This window comes from Spinacia oleracea, chromosome 1 (genome assembly GCF_020520425.1).
Source record: "Spinacia oleracea cultivar Varoflay chromosome 1, BTI_SOV_V1, whole genome shotgun sequence".
NCBI classification, from domain to species: Eukaryota; Viridiplantae; Streptophyta; class Magnoliopsida; order Caryophyllales; family Amaranthaceae; genus Spinacia; species Spinacia oleracea.
In genome coordinates, this window is record NC_079487.1 from 129778535 (window position 1) to 129801418 (window position 22884).

At 32.3% G+C, this 22884-nt stretch overlaps 1 protein-coding gene and 1 long non-coding RNA gene across 2 annotated transcripts; one reads left to right on the forward strand and one right to left on the reverse strand.

The window, feature by feature from the left end:
* Positions 1-7205: 7205 nt before the first annotated feature.
* Positions 7206-10436, forward strand: LOC110802377 (transcription factor bHLH62). The gene is made up of 8 exons (XM_022007829.2): positions 7206-8408; positions 8496-8660; positions 8806-8871; positions 8993-9061; positions 9169-9240; positions 9365-9535; positions 9824-9917; positions 10026-10436. The coding sequence occupies exons 1-8, from the start codon at positions 7446-7448 to the stop codon at positions 10061-10063; spliced, it is 1638 nt and encodes a 545-aa protein (XP_021863521.1). The 5' UTR covers positions 7206-7445; the 3' UTR covers positions 10064-10436.
* A 10456-nt stretch (positions 10437-20892) lies between these two features.
* On the reverse strand, positions 20893-22672 carry LOC130466219 (uncharacterized). Its single transcript, XR_008926229.1, has 3 exons — positions 22021-22672; positions 21836-21926; positions 20893-21108 (listed from the first exon to the last, which is right to left on the reverse strand). It is a non-coding gene; the product is annotated as an uncharacterized lncRNA (long non-coding RNA).
* Positions 22673-22884: the final 212 nt, after the last annotated feature.

Here is a 22884-nt window from a genome sequence, read left to right on the forward strand (position 1 = left end):
TTGTTATTTTCATCCGATATGATATGATTTTTCTAGTTTCTGTTTAATCTGATATGAATTTTTTTGATTTGGTCTAATAAGCATTGAGAATAAGATAAAGAGAATAAATCCTTAGTTGTGTACTCATTATCAATAATGACTCCGAAAATCACCATATAGACATGTGTCCGATGTACTAGCTACACCACCCTCCCAATCCAACCCAACCCAACCCGACCCGACTTGACTTGCAGGCCACCTTGATGTGCTACATTTTAATATCCACATACACAACTACAAGCATGCACAACTGACCTACGTCGATAAGAAATTACGAAGTACTATATAAAAGTAATCATTGATAAATTATTTATTAAGGAATGATAATCATAATTGTAGTTGGTGATAAGTTCCATAAAAAATCTAGTGATAAGTTGCTTAGTTATGGAGTATGTGAACCCGACCGGAGCCCGGTTGAACCGGTAGAGAGGAAGAATTAATTGGTACAACTCCATATGATTAAAAAAATAATGAAAGAACAATAACGTAGTAGCTTGCATCATACTATTTTGACATTATATATCGTGCAGAGCATATCACCACATTCTTTCAATTTTTTTACTTTAACAAGTTATCAAAACTAATTGCATTACTCTTGGATTTTGCAACTTTTTTTAATTAAGATACTTTGGTATTAATTAGCTTGCTTTGACTTTGCTTAATAAGCTTTGACTTTGCATAAGAGGCAGTACTACACTACTACGGAGTACTTGGTAACTATTTTTAGATACACTATTGAAAAATCGATTTAAAATTAATAATTTGCTTAGGTGTAAATTAAACCATTCAATAATGCTTTTTAGTTACTTTCTTATGGGTTACATGATTATACTCCACTACTTAACTAATATCTCTATTAGTTAAATAAAAGATATTAACAAACAATAAAAATAGCTACTTCATATATGAAAATATAAACAAACAAATAAAAAATAACTAAAGATATGAACAAATTAAAAACACAATGATATACGTAATTTTATATACATGGAAAACTCTTCGTTCTCTTGCGAAGTACTCCGTATATAGGGAAAATATAATCTCACCAACCAAATTATCCTACGTGAGTAGTGACTCTCTTGATGATCTCTCGCAAATCGAGTCAATCCACACACTCACAAGATATTTCTATACATCAACATATATTTTAATACTTACCCGTTACCAACTTATTTACCTTCGTGAAAAAATTCAAATTTTGTCAACCTTAATTCATTATTTTGGCTTGAATTGAATTAAACAATTTCTTCTAGCTATTCACCCTTTTCTCCCTCTTCCGATCCACGATTTCTTTTTAAAATTCTCTATTATTTCTTCAATCTACTTGTATATAGTCAAACACACCGCGTAGTCTAAACCAATCTTCCTTATTAGACTAAGTATTTACCGGGTCTAAACGGCCCCATTATGCTCACCTCTTAATGTCTACTAGTGAGTAGCCCTCGAAGGAAAAAAGGAGTGTTTTTAAAGATAGGGTCGGGCCCTCGGCACAAACCTCAAAATAACATCCAAACTGTGAAACTGCTAGTGGTGATTTGGGGGTGTATAAGAGCTCAAAATTCCACGCAGAGTTGCCAATAATGTAACACCGACCAAAACGAGTGTTTTTAATGCAAATATGCAACAACGAACGCAAATATGCAAAGTCACGCTGTTCATAAATTAGCCTTTAAGATTATCACATATAATTTATCCATTCAATCATCCACAATTTGACCATAACCCTACGTTCTAATGGCAGGCCAGTCTATTATGCTATCAACTCTCATCTTTTGAGTTCGGGAGGTACTTCTTGAGGGGTGGTTATCGCTCGTGGTTTTTGACCGATTCTATTGATACGATACTTTTTAGTGTCCATTTTAATCTTTACAACATATTCTCTTCATCTTAAAAATTAATTAAAAGTCAGTTTCAATTAGTTAAAAAAAAAAATTAATAGTAAAAGTAACTACTACGTACTTTATTTAATTAATCATTTTTAATAAGTGATCATCGGTAATTTCAAAGAACAATTAGTAAAAGAATTTTCAAAGTATTAAAAGGCGACACAGTTGGGACGACTGTCATTGTTATAACCTACATAAATGTACGGAGTTATACACTCCTTGGAAAATGATTATCTAATTTTCAACCATTTTACATTGGTTTGCCAAAAGATGAAAAATAATTTTTCATAACTCACTTAAAGATGGAAAAATCCTATTTAAAAGGGAGGGAAACCACTTTAATTTCCACATTTCCTCTCTCTCTTCCTCTCAGTCTTCACTATCTTCTCCCTTCTTTCAAGGAACCAAACAAAGGAAAACTAGATTAAAATTGTCTTTTCCCTTCAAAAATATTTTCTATGAAAAATAATTTTGCACTGAAAACGTTTTACACCAAATTAAACAGAATCTTCTAGAGAGAAGTTTCACCCAATATAACATATCAGATGACCGAAAACAAAACCCTATGCGATTAAATTTAAATACACATATAGTATTGAAATAACACTTTAAGTAGGTTTCTTTTAGCTACCATCTCAAACTTATTTTATGTGTATTCGTAGTACGTAGTGCAAGTGTCAAGTGTGCAGCAGATATTAGAAGATGCGTAAGAACACCGCAAGATGCCAATTTGGAGTGATTCTAATTGTAATTTACGGCTTTCCTTTTTCTTTTCTGTTTTGTAATTTACAAATTAATTAAACAATAAAACCTAATATTAAAAGGAAATAATAGTAGATCAGATGAAAAATATTCATACTCTTTTTCCACCGTACACGACCGATAATTTTTAATACAATCTCAAACATACAACTGGATTTTTTTAATTATTTTTTAATAAAACTAGTCAAATAGACGATACAACTAATACACGTAAAATTTAATTACTCAAGGCAGTAATATGTAACCTGTAACCGTGTTAGAAACAGAAGAATAACATTACTTTTAAAAGGAATTTGGTGAAACATTTTCTAATTTCTAGGCTTTAAGCCCACTAGACGCCAACTAACATGAGGTTGGCCGTTAATTAGCCTCTTACAACTTGTTAACCTTTGATGGATGCAATAAAGATTAATGGAGAACAACCACTAAAAAAAACACTACATATTTTAGGTGGCCGGTTTACTAATATCGTGCTTGAAAACTGTTAAGTGTATTCGGGTGCACTTTGTATCAAGGTATTCTATCCGTTTTTTTTTGTTCTTTACGTTTGGTCTTTTGCATGTTTATTAACGAATAATTAATGTACATTGAGATTCCTCTATTTTTTTATTTAAACAAGGAAAATTACGTTTATTTATAATGTTCCACTCTTATCAAAATTCTAATATTGCGAAAATGAGAAATATTTAATGTCCCAATAGAAAAGTGAGAGAGATTAAATGACCCAATAAATTTAATTGGTTAAAATAATCTTTTGACACAAATTTTGATAGATAAAAGGAAATGTAAAGAACATTTTGAGACACCCAAGAAGAAAAACGTAAAAAAGAAAAAGAAAAAGAGGGAGTAATTTTTATTCACATTGATGGTCTCTATCACATTTCTCCCTTGCATGTAGTATGCTCTACACTGCGTCGGGCCTACAATCACCTGTTGAGTATAACAAGTTCTATTGTTCTTAAGGAAAACATATTACATTACATTCTCACACTTGGTATATGATCTAGGAAGTTTAGGTAGAATGTACTCCGTTGGAAAGGCCCTGACATTAGGCTAGTTTAATTAATTTTGTTAATTACAACTTATCTTTACTACGGAGTATATACTAAAAGAGACACCAGAAATGACACGTGTCACTTCCTGGTAAAAAAAAAATTCCCGCCAAAAACTCTTTCCTAAAAAAAATATTTACTTTATTCTTTTTATATTTTCTCTATCTCCTTTTGTATACATGTTTATATATGAAAAAAAATATCGGATTATGGAATATGCCATTATTAAAATTTTGGTCAATAATAGAAAATATTCTTACTCAATATTTTGGTCAAATTAACATATTAAATATATCAAATATTTTAGTCAGATCATCATATTAAACATATAAAATATATAATACATATATATGATAAAATGAGTACATTCGAGATTATTAATTACGCAATAAATTAAGGGATAAATAATTCAATTAAATTTTTTATAAAAAGATGGTCAAATAATAATTTTCAAATATCCGTGCGTGCACGGGACCTAATCTAGTACTAGCTAAAACTTAATTTTGCGGAATAATAGGGCCCTTTCGTTATATTTTTTGTTTACATCATAACCTTTAGCATAATAGGACTAGAACACAAGTTAATAGATGTAGAACATTTGTAACTAGTATATGAGTGCCTCAAGGCACCCTAATTTAGCGTCATTATAGGTTGATTAGAGGAACAACGGGGGGATTGGAGTTTAGAAATTGAAGTAGAGAAATCACTCGAGGCAATCCGATCCCGTGATGGGTTGATACAGAATTTAACTGAAAGCGAAAGATGGTACGTGTTATTTGATGATGGAAATTAAAACTTTTCTCGAACTTCCATCCATGTTCAAGTAATAATATATAAACTTAAGTGTCATATTAAGTTTAACTAGCTTTTGAGCCCGTTCAATGAACGGACGATTATACAGGGATTGTCAAGCCGTATTTTAAAGTGCTGATTATATTGATAGTTTGTGATTTTAGTGGGAATATATGATTTATATAGAGGTGAAATTTAAAAGTTGAAAATATATACTTCCTCCGTTCCGGAAATATCGCACTATGGTTGACTTTTACTCTTTTAACCATTACTTTGACTCTTAATATCTCTAATCGTGTGCAAGTAAAAATAATAAAAAATTAATATTTAGACAACACTTATCAATACGAATCTAACATGACCCCACATTGCTAAAATTTCATTACGTACGAATCACAAAAGATGGGCAAAGTCGTAGTGTGAATAGTGTAAAAAAACAAATGGTGCGATATTTCCGGAACGGAGGAAGTAGATTAGATGGTGAATTAATATTGAGTGTTAAAGCGGGAGATGGAGTGCATGACGTTGAATGAATATATGAATAATAGTAAATTGATGTTAAAGGAGGAGGAGATCAAGTGGAAGAGGTGTTGAAGATGTAAAATAAATACGGAGTACTTCATATAACAAATAACAAAAAAAAAAAAAAATGGATGAAAGATGGAGGTGACACGTGTGGATGAAAGATGCAGGTGACACGTGTCGTCTACACAATCAATGGTCTTCCTTTTTAAATACTAGGTATAGACTAAGTATAGACTAGGTATAGATAGATTAAGCTATCATTACATATACTAATAACTAAATAATACATGTACACGTCAAGGGACGAAAGAGAGTACTATGATTATCAAGCTAGCCAAGTTTTGTCAGAAGTGTTATTTGATAGGGTTGAGAACAACCTGTCAAAATTTTAGGAATCGGAATCGGAACCTATTGTAACAGGTTCCTTTAAATGAGAACCGGAACCGGAATCTGTTGCAACAGGTTCCTAAAAATGAGAAACGGAATCGGAACCTGTTGGAACAGGTTCCGATTCAGGGTACCCTGTAATTTAACATTTAAATGAATTATTGTTAATTTATTGAAAAAAAAGCTATTTTATGGTTTGGGCTATGATTGTTCTATATGGTTTTGGCTTAATTTGTGTTTCTATGTTTATATTTTGTAAAAATTAGCTTGGATTGTTTTCTATTTTGGGCATATGAAGCATTTTTATATGGCCTGTTGCCTTATTTTGGGTATTTCGTATTAGAATTGGTGTGTACAGGGTACCCATTCCGAAAAGTTGAGAATCGGATCTAGAACCTGTTGCAACAAGTACCCAATTTTGTTATTCGGAACCGGAACCTACACAATAGATTCCAATTTCGGAACCGTGGGTTCCTAGCAGATTCCGGTTCCGATTCAGGGTACCCTAACTTTTAATGTGGTGTGAAGAGCAGGGAAAGTATGGGAAAGGGATGTGCGCCTTTTCTCAGTTAATGGATGTGATAACCTAGCAAAATTGCAATGAATATCGGATTTCACTTGTTGGTTGTAAATGCTTCTAATAATGCGAAAATGACATAAATTTCGGGCCATGAGATGTTTTTTTTATCGGTAACAAGAAGTTAGAATCTTATTGAACCAATATTTGTATTGAGAGCATGCGATGAAGGTAAATAAATCCCCGCTCCCGAGTATAATGCAGGTAAGTTTCCCTTAACTTCAACTAGCAGCTCGGACAAGGGTGATCACATGTATTGTGCAGATATGCTTGTAATTATAGTTTATCATATGAGTAGTTCCATATGAACCTAAAAGACCTATTGTCCTTCATTAAAATGCTTTGTCCCTACTTCCTAAAAGGTTGTTCCGAGTACTTAGTTGTTTATCCTAGTACTCCGTACTCTGGATACCCCAGTGTTGAAAGCCTCAATGAAAATTCATAGCCAAAAGACGAAAAAAAAAGGTTCAGTTCACAACTCTTTTTCTTTTTTTTCTGCAATTCCTTCATTTCATTATACATATATACTTGCAACACACACCCTTATGGCAATAAAACACAATTTAACGAGAGGATTAGAGAAAGTAACCGGCAAATTAACTAAAATAACTCAACCAAAAATAAGAAGAGTAGGTTAGGTACTTAGATTGTTAGTCCATTTATCTTCTCTAATCCCTTCCTTAAACAACATACCAGAAAATGTGTTGTAAATATAAAAAACCCCGAGAAAGTATATATTTTTATTCAATACTTTATCAACCCCTGTAATTTTACACAAGTTTGTGGCCTTGTGGGCAACTGAGCATGCAACGCAACTAAAACCAAGACAAACAAAAAAGGGGCAATTCTTGCAACTTTCACCCCTTGAAGTCCCTCACCCGCCTTTTGCGGAGGGTAGAAAGAAACAGCTAAATCTTCATCAAAATAGAAAATTCAAGCTGGAGTCAGTAAACCTTCTTCCTATGTCTTATTAAGCAGGTCAAACTATCCCTTTCATCTACTCTCAATATACCCAACCCTAAAATACCATTTATAACAAACTTTAAATTATAAATTATAAATTATAAATTATAAATTATAAATTATAAAAATTATTACTTTATTTTTACTGTATTTGTTAAATATTTTCTGTCCCAACCAAACAGTCCTTTTTAATTCCCTATATAGCAGCATTCCTCCCACCCAAATACCTTCCCCCCCTTTTCCTCCCTTCTCAATTCTCATCATTACAACATTTCCCCTGTTTTCCCCTGCTTTCCCCTGTTTTTTTTAATATCCAAGCCATCAAAACAACTTCTACACTATAAACTCAACTTACACTCATATGTAAAAATAAAATAAAAAGCTCATTTTAGCCAAAATTAAGGACTCTATTTATCAATCTCAAAACCCAGCTCGAATTCGAGTAAACTTTCTTGTTTTATAATGGAGAAGGAATTCTTTTTGAATGCCGGCATACAACCTTCTCTACACTTTGATCATCCATTCTCTTCTTCTTCTTCAATGCCAACATGGCAATCTTTATCTTCAGCAATGGAAATGCAATCCTCTGATTGTTTTTTATCTACACAAGCTCCTACTAAAACTGACAATTTTGAGTCTGCTATGAGTTCCATGGTTTCTTCCCCAGCTGCCTCAAACTCAGCCTTGTCGAATGATAATTTCATGATCAGGGAATTGATTGGGAAGCTTGGCAACATTTGTAACTCCGGTGATATCTCCACTGGTGGTCACCACGGCCCGCCACCTTACATTGGTGGCGGTAATGGTGGTGGGAATTGTAGTACTAATAATTCATGTTATAGTACCCCACTTAGCTCACCACCTAAAATGGGGATGTCAATGCCAATTATGGATCATTTGGTGAAAGAAAATTTCCCCACCTTGGGAAATTCAATTGCTTTGAGGTCAAATTTGCCGGCAATGCCTAGTGATCCGGGTTTCGCGGAGCGAGCGGCGAGGTTTTCTTCCTTTGGAAGTAGGAGTTTTAATGGAAGAACAAGCCAATTTGTTGTCAACAATAACAAAATTCATAATCATAATAATAATCATGGCAATGATAATAATGCGGAATTTGGTTATCGATCTAATAATAGTAATTTAGTAGGAAATGGCAAGTTACAGAGGGTTTCTAGTAGTCCTTCACTTAAAGAAGTTGGATCTCAAGTTGAAAAAAACAAGAATTCATTGTTATTACAGAACAATGAGAGGAATCAAGCAGGAAATTGTGGTCCCGAGCATGGTGATTTCTCAAATTCCCGGGAAAATTCGTCGATTTCCGGCCAAAATCCGGTAGGCGAAAACGGATCAACTAGGAAAAGAAAAGCACCTGCTCCTAAGGGAAAAACTAAGGAAACTCTGCCTCATTCTCCCCTGCATACTAACAAAGTAAGTTCATGATCCCAAAAAAAAATAAAAAAATAAAATAAAAATCATACTTGAATTAATTTTTTGGATCATTTTTTTATGTTTCAGGTGACTGAAAATGGTGAGGATTCAAGTGCAAAGAGAACCAAATCGGAAGAAGGTGGTGTTTCAAAGACAGAGGATAACCAAAAGCCTCCTGAGGCACCAAAGGATTATATTCATGTTAGAGCAAGAAGGGGTCAAGCTACTGATAGTCATAGTCTTGCTGAAAGAGTAAGATTTTTTTTACTTTGATCACAAATTTAGAAAGATTACTAATTTGGTAGTATAAATTTACAATTAAGATAAAAACGTAGCATAATTAGCAATTTCCTATGATTGACCTTTTTTTTAATGAAATGTTGATTTTCCATTGCAGGTTAGAAGAGAGAAAATTGGTGAAAGAATGAAACTTCTTCAAGATCTTGTTCCTGGTTGTGATAAGGTGCATTTTTTTCAAACTTTCTCCGTTTCCAAATACATGCATCACTTCTATTAACACGTAATTTAATTAGACTTTTTCGATATTAAAGCTCGATTTTAATCTTGAATTGGCTAATTTACAGGTGACAGGAAAAGCACTAATGTTAGATGAGATTATCAACTATGTACAATCATTACAAAGACAAGTTGAGGTAAATTAGAAGCATAATTAACACTAATCACATTCAAATTAGAGTATAATCTAATCTTCATCATTTCTCTTAAACTAAATCCATATTGTTTTCTTGTTTCTTTTTAGTTTCTTTCAATGAAATTATCCACTGTAAATCCAAGACTAGAGTTCAACATGGAAAACCTTTTCTCAAAAGATGTAAGTTCACTTCTTTTTTTCCCTTTCTTTAATTAAAATTTAAAAGTTGGTGTATCTTTTTCTTCCACAAAAATTACTTTTTGATAGACTAATTATATTTATTTATTTTGTGGGTAATTTTCAGGTAATCCAACCAAACTGCTCCTTAACGCATCCAATGTACCCTCTAGATTCCATGGCACCAACCCTTTATCATCAAAATTCTTTACAAGATAGCATAACCACCACGGCCCCATGTCATATGGACCCTTTACATTTACCTTCACTTGATGGATTTCCTAATTGTCTCCCTCAGGTACTCCTTTTTCGCCTCTCCGTCCCTCGTATTATAATTAACTCGAACAATTTATTCCCTCGTATTATAATTAACTCGAACAATTATTAGATACTCGAATGTTCAATTAATATACCCTGTTCGCCTATACCCTATCCTATTCATTAGGCTAGGTCTAAAACCGGCAAACTTATATAGATTGCTAGGTTTAAACTCGGCTATAAACTCTTCATTAGACTTACTTCATGTAGGATTAGTGATTATTATTGTCATAATGTGGCAACTAATGAAACAATTTTGATTGCACAGCTATCATCATTGTGTGAGGGTGATCTCCAAAGTATTGTACAGATGGGATTTGGCCAAAAGGAGAATGGATTTCAACTACAACAACCTTTACATGGTAATTAATTGAGAAGATTGATAATCAAAAGTGTTTCCTTAATAACTTCATTATTAGTGAAATTTGATGTTTAATTAATTAATTTTGGTGTTGTTTTGTGTTGTGTAGGGTCAAATCCATCATCATTAATGAAAATTGAGTTCTAACAACCAATCATCAATCTTGAATATGATTGCCAAAGAAAGAGAGAAAGAGAGGCTACTTGTATATACAAATGAGACTTTGAATTATTTTCAAGGCCTCCATTATAGTATTTGCATATCTAATCAAGAAATATATTATTTCCTTTTTTTATTTTACCCTATTGAACTTAGATTCATCTCTCCTTTCCATCTTTAAATTTTTTTGTTTTGGTTATGTCATTAATTTTTAGGTGAAGTTAACTAGCTATGCTTATATAGTTAATTATATGTATCCTTTGTAATATTCTATGATCATTTGGTACAAAAGTCTTGGTTTTGCACCACCCAATGTAACATATTAAGTTGAAAAGGAAAGGGAGAAAAAAAGTTACTAGTATCATTTGTTTACTTACTTAGTACACCATATGTTGTTTTCACTACAACTTACTTTTGTGCATACCAATACTTCCTCCGTTCAGTGAAGCGTCATGTAGATCATGTTAGATTCGTTTCAATTTAATTTCTCAAGGTGTTAAATTTCTATAAACGTTATTTATTTATAATGAGAGATATGAAGGAAATGTGAAATTATGAATTGACAAGCGTGAAAACATTAAATTAAAAGTAAACGTAAGAAGTATCTTATTTCTGTTTAATACATTATCGGTTAAAGTACCACGGAATATGAAGATAATTATGCAAACCTAAATGATTAGTTTTATAACTTTGATTATTTACATCATGATTGAACATTATATTTTCTTGATTTTCCAAAGATTTAAATGATGCATAAAATCATGTTAATTAAAGTGGTTGGTTACAACTTACACAAGCATAATCAAAATTAAGTTGTTTACCAGCTGTGATTAGTGGGCCTATTTCTTTTTTACTAAACAATCATATGCATAACAGCATAAGCTTAAAAGCTTTATAAAAAAGTAATCCTGAATTAGAGTCAACTCATGACTTACCTCATTTTTTCTCTTTGTAAAATCTTTTTACTCTGTTATCCCAAAAATAAAAAATAAATATATTACTGTAATAAAGAAGGTTCTGTTCTCTTTTTTTCACTGCTAAACTATAATCAGGAAAATAAATAAATATGTAATTTAAATACAATCCTTCAATTTTCAATTTTATTAATGTGAATTCATTATTTATAAAATTGGTGTATCAAGAAGAATCCCAGGTTGGCAGGGCTGAGATTCTGTCCAGGCCCAATGAATGAAAACAGAAGCTTTAATTATCTGATCAACACTTTACTCAATTAAATATTATGTTAATTTTTTATATACAAAAATATTGTCAAATGATTATCACAAATTTTCGTAAACGCCCGTATAACAGTTACTCTGTAATAAACTATGAGATTACATGTCATATTACCGACCTCTTATACAATATAAGATGATAAAATGGTGCGATATAAGACTAGTTTAAACTTTGATACAAAGTACTCCATAATACGGGGTAACAATTAAAATAAATTGCAAAAAGTTTTGTTTTATACTTCCTCCGTCTTTTAATACTCGCAACGTTTGGACTTTTGCCACTATTCATATAATCTACTTTGACTATTCGTAGTATTTTTTATATAAGATAAAACATAATCATGTGAGATCTTGTTAGATTCGTCTCAATGAGTATTATCAAAATATCAACTTTTTATAATTTTTGCATAAAGAGAATTTAAGATATAAATGATCAAAGTTGTGCATTGGCATGCGTGAAACTTACAAACGTTGCGAGTATTAAAAGACGGAGTAAGTATATAAATAATAAAGGAGTCAATGTGGATTTGAGCTGAAAAAAACTAAAAAAAGATGCTTTTTTTCCACCTAAAGAAATTCGGACTAAGAATAATAATTAAAATTAATAATGGAGAACTAGTGGTAAAAAATCCAGTTTCTTGGGTTTAACAAAAGATTACTGGAAATGCAGCTTTTAGCAATTATTAAAATTTAGGAATGGTATTATTGGCCTGCAAATGCAGTATAATTGGATTAAATTAATGGAAGATGCTTTGAATTTGTAATGGAAGAGTTAGGTTTTTATTAATAATTTTAAAAAAGAGGGGTGTAATAGTAATAATGTGTTTAGGTGACAGCCTTGTTTTGATTGGTTTATAAACCTAACCAATCATTTTGGTAAAACCGTGTCTGACATCTAATTTATATTTTAATCCTATGACTTTAGTTGTTGTCTAACCTTTTTAGCTCCATTAATCTTAATGCTTAAGGACTCACTAACTTGCCATACTTGTATGTTTAGACATTCAAAACCTTGATTATTTGTGTAAGTATGTTTCCATTATTCTTGTGTATATGTAGGAAACCTTATTCTTGTAGGAGAAGTCCATGGTACGGCTTGTTTGGTACGGAGTAATTTCTGGTGGATTACTCCATATGTAACTAGTTTTATATGTACGCGATGTGTGCGAATATAAGAAATATATTTGTTTTATTACATTTAAACCTGAAATAACATGTAAAAATTATAATACAAAAACGATGCGTGCGAATATAAGAAACAGATAAGTTAGATAAAGCCGAACGCATATAAACAAATTGATTAAAATGGTAAGAATTTATTTAAGTGGCTAAATTGATTAAAATGCTTCTTTAACCTTTTTCTATTGGGTAGATTGTCATTATATTATCTATTATAAAAGTGTAGAGGGTATTATCTACTCATATTACCAAATTGTGCATAAATGTGTTTATATAAATTTATGTAACGAATGAGAAAGGATAGACATGCCTAGGGGTGGACACGAGCCGAACCGAGCCGAACTCTATATGGCTCGGCTTAGTTTGGTTAAATTTTTTCGAGTTCGAACTCGAGCTCGAACTTACCTCGAGCTTAAAAATCCTTATCGAGCCAGGCTTGATAAGAATTCTTCGAGTTCGAACCGAGTTTCGAGCTTTTTCGAGCCTTGACTCGATAAACTAATAAACCATATTCTACCAACCGGTACAATAATATATTAATAAATTTCTTAATCTAACATTATAATAGTATTTTTCTTGGACAAGTTATGTAAAATATTTTCCCCTATTTATCATCCAATTGATAATTTAGACTATGGTATTAAAATTCTCATAAATATACAATATTATTCTTAATTTATCGAACTCGCGAGCTTTCGAGCCGAACACTATTGAATTTGAGTTTGGTTCATTTAGTTATAGAACCATAAATTTAAGTTCAAGCTTGGTTCATTTACAGACGAATCGATCTCGAACTGAAATCGAATTGATTCCGAGCTGTTCACGAACAATATCGTTCGTGTCCACCCCTAGACATGCCCTTTTAGCACATTCTTTCTCATTGGCCTTAAGTACATGTCGATTCCTCATGCCCCTATTGTTAAATTAAATTCATTGAATTTCGAAAATGTTAAAACCTTAAAATAAAAGTGGCTTGAAAAAATAGTATTCCTTATTAAATTAAACAGTTTTCAAATAATATTATCGATTTATACCTCAGTAATAATTCTTTAGTATTTTGAAACAACATTACCAACTTCATAAAAAAGTTCCATGAATTATATATGAAGTATAACTTAAAAACTTAGAATAATGAATAGATTTAACAAGTGGAAATGAATTATTAATGTTGGTTGAGGATTGAGATCCTCCTCCTACTGATTCTTTGAAGCTCAATTTTGATGAGTCGACATCAAATCTAGAATTTGTCTTAGGCAGTTGGTGTGGTTATTCGCAAATCGCAATGATATATGGGGTCAGCTTATTGCTGCTACTCTGCATGGGCCAATTAATCTTATGAGTTATGAATTCATTCTCCATCTTGATTGTTGATTAAATGTAAGCATAACATAATGATACTTAGTTACGTAGTATTCTCTCCGTCTCTATATATATTCTAATAGCAGGATTAAAAGGATGTATAAACACTTATTAGATTTTCAAATAATCACCTTCGGAAAAAATAAAGTAAAAAAGATTCATTTGATAAATTTAGCTTGATCTAAGTTCAAATGTTTTTGGGGGTTCATAGCATGTTCACCAAGTCACCTTTGGCGACTTGGTTTGTTATTGAGCTTCTGCTCACAAGGTCGTGTCAACCATTTCGTCAACTTGTCGTCCTTTCGTGTCTTTCTTTGTCCTTTGAATGCTACGGGTTTAAAGGGGTTCATCTTAGTGTTTGTTGTTGCCCAAGTTTTGGCCCAAGTGAAAGTGGAAATAAAAGTGTGGAGGATGACTTCAACAATCGAGAGCCAGATTACAAGGTGATTACTATCTCTGTAATTTTATTTTATTTGCGTTGTAAGTGGTTTGTAAGAGCTAGTAGAGCTCATTTTAGTAGCTTTGGATGTGTAAGGGTCTTGATCGGTCCCCAAAACTTAAGTAGTTTTAGTATAGGTTGTAATCCGTGAACTTTTTAATATTGTATGTTTATCCGATGTAAAAAAAAAAAAAAAAATTCAAATTAATAAGAATTTCAAAAACTCGTTCAATCTCGAATGAAAATAATTCTTTTCGATCTATTGGTCAATTCAATTCTAACTCTTTAAATTACTTCAACGCTATACAAATTTGTCATATCCATTGCAATTCAGATTGCATACACGATTTTACAGACAATGGAAGAACTATCGTAGCTCCTTAATTGTTCAATATTGCTACCAAGTTGATCGGGTCAATTCAATTCTAAATCCTTTATGCCCTGCTCTCTTCCCCTTAATTTTACTGAACTTCAATTACTTTTACTTATCTTTTTTTTTTACCGATTAAAACTTACTTCTTACTAATTTTATATTGCATTTGTTTATTGAATTTTACTGATTTGAATTTAATTTATTAAACTTAACTTAATTTTGCTGAAGTTAACTTATTTAATTGAACTTAAATGATTTATACTGAACTTATTTTTACTAAATATTATTCCCTCCACCCCATTTAATTTGTTCTTTACGTATTCTGTTTAGGGTGCACCATTTTGTTTTTTACATTTGAGAATTTTTTCTTTTATATTATCACATGAATGTCTTAATATTCTATCAAAAATTGTGTCAAATTAATATTTTAACCAATTAAATTCACTAAGACATTTAATCTCTCACATTTTTCCATTTAATTATTAAATCTTTCACATTTTGCCAATGCCAGATTTTGGATAAAAGTGAAAACATTATAAACAAACATAATATGCTTTGTTTAAATAAAAAAAATAGTAGGAATCTCAATCTATATTAATTAGTCATTAAATCGCGTGCATGATACCAAACAGAAAAAAATAATTAAAAAAGGATTTTTTATTTTTATTTTTTTACAAGGTAAGAACAAAAGGAAAAACACTATGAGACCCTCCTCACGAGGTGTACTCCTAATGCATCAGAAGAAATGATAGGAAATAAACTAGAGTTATTACAAATATCAATATCTAGGCTAGCTAGTAGAAACAAGATGTCCAATATTAGCGATCCAATCTCCTGCTCTATTTGCTTCTCTGTAGACGTGTCCGATTTTTCAATTGCAGAAGGAATTCAGGAGAATCCGATTATCATTAATAATATGATCAATTTTCCAAGGAGAGGACCAAGTACCAAGCCGCATTTATTACTAAGAGGTTATCACCTTCGATGTGGAGATTATAAATACCCATATCGCGAGCAAGGACGATGCCAAGGTGGAGAGTTGTGGCTTCTACGATGAACGAGGAAGTATAACCTAGATTGTAAGTGCAAGATTTATGAGGTTGGCCATTGGAGTTGCGGATGATTACTCCTGCTGTTGCAGAATTATGACGAGTCGAACCATCAAAGTTGAGTTTGAAGAAATTAGGAGGAGGGGCCTCACATGCTACTGAGATGAGGTGGTGGTTAGAGAGAGGATGAGAATGAGGTTGCCTGATAGGCCCTCCCAAAGAAAGAAAAGAGTCTATACGAATTCTGTAGTCCCATTCCATAAACGTGAGACGAGCGTGATGATAAACTCTAAAAACATCAAACATTTCATTGTGGAAAATGGTGGCATTGTTCTTTCCAGAGACTCCAAATGAGGAAAATGAACTTCATAAGCGCGGTCTTATGCGTTTGATAGTTTTTAAAAGCTTCTTCGATTGAAATAATGGAGACAAGAGCATCTAGTCAATGTTTGGTTATAGGGAGAGACGGAGAGTCAATAATTCATTTGTCTTAGGGCAAGAGAGAAAAAGATGGTCAATCGTCTCGATATGAATGTCACAAAGAGAACAAGTACTGAAGGGGATTATATGTCGTTAAAAAAGGGTATTCCGTACACTTAAGCTGTCATGGATGATTTTCCATTGAAAAATTTGAATTTTCGGTGGTATATCCACTTTCCACATCCATTTCCCCTTCCAAGTTGGTTTTTCGAGATTTATTCCATGAGCAAACCAAGTTGCAGATTTAACAGAAGGTTCCTGAGTTTGGACCCCATACCGGAATGTCAGTCATTGGTGAAGTGGGAAGGGGAATCCCAATTATTATCCTGACATGGTTGTCCGAAAGAATGATTTTAAGCTTATCTAAATCCCATTTTAAGGGTAAAGATGTTAAATACGGGTTGAGCCGCACCCGTCATCAAGAGAGAGAGTCCACTTAACAAGACCAAACGAGATTCCACCTTAAAACCATATGGCAATAAGGGGAGTAGTCTTTTGACCTTATTAAGTGATTAACTCTCTCCTCTTTTATCAATGTGGGACTTTCACACGTGTTGTTTCATGGGTCAGATCTTAACACTTCCCCTCACGTGTGAGGTCCCTTTTTAGTTCGATCACGTATGGTGTTTCATTGGTCAGAGCGCGTTTCTCGACACTCCCCTCACACATGCCATTTTAACTTGGCCCAAAATATTAACGGTTCAAGATCTAAGTCGTGGGCCCAACTCTGATACCATGTTAACGGACCAACTCAACCAAAAGCTTAAGCTTCAAAGCTGAAGCTTAAGCTTTTGGTTGAGTTGATCCGTCGACAAAAGATAACAAAACCTTACTTCAATGCCATACACGTTTGTCATATCGATCCACTTCAATTCAATTGTGTATCAATTTAAGACAGCAGAAGAACTATCTCAACTCCTCAAACTTAATTATAAGGTGGTTAGTAGAGAATATGAGTCAATCTGAAAATTTAAAAATTTATAACAAGAAGTCAATTGCAATGTGGGATTAATCTTGCTAACAAATTCTCCATTTTTTAAATTTTCTTGGCCTTCCAGCTTTTCTGGGCTTAAATTATTTTCTCAAAAAAGGACATTTGGAATTGTCCTTTTGTTGCTAGATTATGTTTAACATGATTTTTTATTATTATTATTACGTTAAAATGAAAGTTGAAACCATCAGTCAGGCAGCTAGGCGGCAGCCCACTGAATCAGAGAAATGATTAACAGTATGTAGTTGCAGAAACGTTTAACTGCTTTTAATGTTTGATTAATTTATTAAAACAAAACGGGGGAAAATTATTCTCCTATTAGACATTTAGACCGCCATATACGTACCTTATTTATTAGAGGTCGATCTCCCCCAACAATAATTGGGAGGAAAATGGTACTTATTCACTCAAACCTCATCCAGAATTCGAATTAGCCTCTAAGAATGAACCGGGTGCTAACACCAAAAAAAAAACATTATGTATTAGAGGAGTCGTCTAACACTTTTTTTAACCGTTAAACTATGCCTAATAGATGTGAGGTGAATACAAAGTGTACGACAAGACATCTTACAATTAAATAATATAAGGTCATATTCGGCAAAATTAGCGGTAGCGATTGAGCAGTTATTAGAGTACAACTAGTATGTAATCCGGGCGTTGTCCCGGGTTTTGACTTTTATTCGTGTTTTTTTTAAAATATATGCATGTAGAGATGGTGTCATCATCAAATTACGGTGGTGACATAAGATTAGTGGCTGATCAACAACCTCCCCGATTAAACCCTACATCCAAAAATCTAAACAAAGTCGTATCATTTTCTTCAAAATAATAATTATACATTTATGAATTGTGTAATCATTCCTTTTTTTGCATTCACTTTTATTCAATGTATTGTTTATTGTAAAAAGAATATATAGGCTTATATGGAAAGATATTACATAAGTTGTAGTTGGTTAAGATGGTAAGAAGTGTAACTTTTAACACAGAGGTTTGGTGTTCGATCCTTGCTAGATATTTTTTGGTTGTAATGACATGTCATGATGCTAATTAGTGGTGACGTGACGTAATAAGGAGAGGTCTACGTGACACGTATACGTTTTTCAAACTTTTAATATATTAGTATAGATAGCGAGTAACTAATTAATACTCCGTATTAGTGTACGAAAAGAAGTTGTTGATATTAATTACAATAAAAGTTACTCTATATATATTATTTAAAAAATTTACTATAAATTTACCAATTAATATCCGCCTCCTTTGAAGTTTGAGCGCTACTAATTTTAACGTTTGACAAAAGCTACCCTACCGCTACCTCGGATAACCGCTACTTAAACCACTACTTTATCAAATGCTTACAAATTTTACAAGTAACGTCTTAAGTCAAAAAGCTACCCACCATCTCAAACTTTAATGTTGAACAAGCCTAAGTGTCAATGTGTCATACAATCTTTTACGAGAATTTATAAAAATTCAAATATTAAAACAATCTCTATAGATTAAAAACAAAAGAAAAGATTAAATTTATATTTTTAAGGAGGATTGGGAAACCGGACACGAAGAATACCTACTATATATAGATGGCTTCTTGGCAAGAGCATGCATGCAGTAAAGTTTGAAAATTAAGATATTTTTTTAAATTATCTCAAACTTAGGTTAATGTTTACCACAAGCTAATGTAATTTTAGGTAGCTAGAGTACATGTAGTCAAATCTTATGATAATATATTTACACATGTAATAACATGGACCGTGACTTCTAGCTATAGATTTTACGGTGATTTTTATGCTAAATATGAGTAGTATAATGCACCTAATTAGGAAGCTAAATTTGGAGGTTTATAGCCCACAATTAGTGTGTAGATGTTGAAAGTTTTAATTGATTAGCTCATGTTAATTTTATTTTATTTTGGTGTAAATAAGCCATAATGATGGGGATGAGAATCGATCTCACGATCACCTAGAACCGGGAGGAAAACTCTTACCAATTGAGTTATCCCCTATCTCATTAGGTCAAGTTAATTTTGCTGTTATAGCTTTGCATTATGTGTTAACGTTGGATACCGTTCTAATTAAATTTAGTAGTACTTCTATATTCCAATTAACCTCACAAGATCACGCGACGTGATACAATAAGATATCATTGCAAATGATAATTATACGACAAGATCAAGTAGTACCACAAATGTCGTCATTCTAATTTAATAGAGAAACTTTTCATCCCTTTATCAGTATATGAATTGATGAAATATATAGACGCAATTCATCAAACAAACATTGTACAATAAATTAGAAGTCCAATTTCTTCTCTATTTATAACTTGTATTTCACTTGTAATTCATAAACCCTTGGAAAAAAATTAAACAAGAAAAAATGAAAAAGAGAAGAAATTAGAAAAGGGATTAAGAAAAGGAAAAAGTATTGAGCGTCACAAAGCAAATTATGTGCGGGAAGCATAATAAGCTTTTGGAATACGACTTTCCGCTTACAAAAGTTTCTGACTAATATAGTAAAACTCGTCTACCCAAATACTCCACTTCAAGTGCCAATCCAACGTACAAATTTGGGAAAAGAAAATTTAAATGAGATGATATGATATTCCATTATCAACAAAGTTGGGATACATCGTACGAATTACTTCCTCATTTTCATAAAGTTTCTCACTTTGCTGTTTATATTGTACATTTTTTAATTTTTTGATCGTGATTAGTACGAGTAATTAAAATGTTGGATATTATTAGATTTATTTCAATGTATTTTTTCAAATATCTAACTTAAAAACGTTTATTACACAACAATACATAATTACATGTTAATAGTCAAAGAAGTGCATGCATTGTGGACATGAGTATATGTTTAAATTTTACATAATATAGTAAATAGTCATTTGTTTCGTCCACCTTAGTTTCAAATATGCGGAGTACATCAATTTTGTCTTTTAGAAAAACTAAATATAGAAAAATAATTTTAACTCTTTTTGTGAAACTAAAACAAAATATTTCATGTCATAAGATGAATTCTCCACCAAACAAGTTCGTTTATAAAACCTAGTACATGCTATTGAGTTGTTCATAAGTAGAGTCTAACGATTTTGGCCAACAAGGTTCCCTCTTAAAATCAAGGTGGAAAAGTCCACTTCCACTAATCCTATACCATGTAGGTTAATCATCATTATTCTTCCTTTTTTATATGGGATAATTAGTCGCAATTCACATATAGCTTATTATTCTTACTCGACATATATTTGATACTATTACTCTCTCTGCCCCTTAAAAAATTATCCGGTATACTATAAAGTATAAACAAATGTCCTTGTTTGGTTGATCATGTCTTATTTAATTTGTGATCATCATATGTCTCCCCACACATACTACGTGGTACTACATTATTTACTCCATCTGTCGTTGGAAGATTGCCAAATATTTTTTTCCACTTTATTAAGAATTGAGTATATTAAAAAGCAGATGAATAGGTAAATTTATCTTTTAGTAAGATTAAATAATACTCCCTCCATCCCATAATACTCGTCCCGCTTTCCTTATAAAGTCGTCCCTTAATACTCGTCTCGTTTCTATAAATGGTATAATCTTACTAATATTATATTATTTCTCTCACCTAACCATGTGTAACGCCCCGACTTTTCGGCTCCTTAATTAGCGGTAATAAACCGTACTTAACTGATCATTAGCAGCGGAATTAGGCTTAACTAATCCTGGGACCTGTGGGTATGGGCCCACAAATAAAATAATCCTTAAAAACATTCCATAAAAAAAAAAAATACAATTTTCCCATAAAATATAAATCAATATTCTTATAACAACCTCAATAACAGGATTTCCATAATAAATAATCTCTCATCTCGATATCTCCATAATAAATAACCAACTCCAGTAATAACTCTCGTTTGAGCAACTTGAGCTCCTTAATTGAACCTGTGCATCATCATAAAAATAGAAAACAGGAAAAAACACAGAAAATACAAAAATGAGTGGAAAACTCAGTAATATTACTCCAGCCCGTCAAAACGGTTTTATTTTGAAAATCATTTGGCACATATCAATCATTAACATTTATTGTTCGGAAATAACTAACTCAATCTCGTTATCTGGAAAACTGTGTCGGCAAGGAATCATTTCCTTTACAGCTCATTGGCAAGTACAGGCTTTGGCGGGACTTTTCTTACATCTTTTCAGGGGGGAACTGTTTCCCTTTAACTTTAACTTTGACTTTAACTTGCCTCCACCTGTAACTTGCCCATTTACTAGTTCAGTTCACTTTTCCAGGCCGACAAAAGCAACATCGTCTTTCTTTAAAATAACTTTATAAATATCGTAATTATTCCCGAACAACGTCTTTAACATCATGATCATAATCATGAACATATATCATCATAAAATAATAAAGTACGTCAACATATTATCATAAAAATACTCATAATATTTTAAATCATACATCATATCATTTAGCACTTAAGTCACATAATAGTCATATAATCATACATAATACACATACGGGCATATAAGCTTAAATGCTGGACATAATAGTTACATAACATATACGGGCATGTAAGATAAAATGCTAGACATAATAATTACGGTAACATAATATAATACTTTTATATACGGACATATAAACATAATTGCTAGACATAATAGTTACCTCGGTCGTAAAAATCCGAATGCTTAACTTAATGTCGAATTCTTGCTTTCAAACCCATAATCCCGAATCATCGTAGTTGAACTCCAACAACCTCAATATTATAAGCATAATATGAATTATTCATTTCCTTAATAAAAATACTTTAATTATTACATAGAGTACTTAATTAGTTAGTTTTTACTTACTGGAAAATCTCAAAACCATGCTGCATTTTTCCTTGAAGCTTGCGGCCCACTCACCAAAACCCATAATAATTGCTCCATAATTACCCAATCATAACCCACTAAATAACAATCCCCTTTAATCTTTTTGGGCTTTGGACAAAAAAAAAGAAAAAAAGAAACATAAGCAGTAGAAAGGAAATAACGGTGGACGCCGACGACGGGCAGTGACGCCGGGTCTTGGTTCTGGGCAACGAAGGAAGGAGTTGCTGGAATATGGTGGTGGCAGCGGCGGCGGTCAAGGGGTGGTGCCGCGGTGGTCAACGGAGGAGAGAGAAAAATGGTGGTCAAAATTAATGGGGTAAAAAGTTCCAACCTTTAACAATGGTGTTTTTAATTTGATTACTCAAATTTGAGTTGGATTTGTAAGCTTGAAGATGACAGAAACTTTAATGGCTATTTATAAGCTTTCTTGACATGGTGAGTCATGAAATTGATAAATAAATTGGACATTTGGCATTTCAAATTAACAAGGTTTTGCCACGCATAAAGGAGAAAGAATGAGAAATGAGTTTTTGCTTTGTTCTTGGACTGAAGAATGAAAAGTCAAGAAGCTTGATGAGAAAGTTCTCATACGTGTAAAGGAGGAAGAAGAAGGCAGACAAAGAAAAAGATGGTGTTTGGTCTTTAATTGACTTAAAGTCAAAATGAAATTTCCAAACCCCATAATAAAAATCAGATTTTTGGGAATAGATGGGCTTGAAAGATAACTCACACATGAAAAAGAGATTGGGCTTCTATTATTATGTCACAAAAAAAAAGTAGACATAATAAGATAATTAAAATAGATCGGAAAAAAAATTTGGGACGTAATTACGTTAACAATCG

Excerpts from the sequence above, each read along its gene's own strand:
- LOC110802377 (XM_022007829.2), top strand. The coding sequence starts at position 7,446 with ATGGAGAAGGAATTCTTTTTGAATGCCGGCATACAACCTTCTCTACAC. Across the intron at positions 8,872-8,992 it reads TTGTTCCTGGTTGTGATAAG|GTGACAGGAAAAGCACTAAT; the intron begins GTGCATTTTTTT and ends GCTAATTTACAG. Across the intron at positions 9,241-9,364 it reads AAAACCTTTTCTCAAAAGAT|GTAATCCAACCAAACTGCTC; the intron begins GTAAGTTCACTT and ends GGTAATTTTCAG.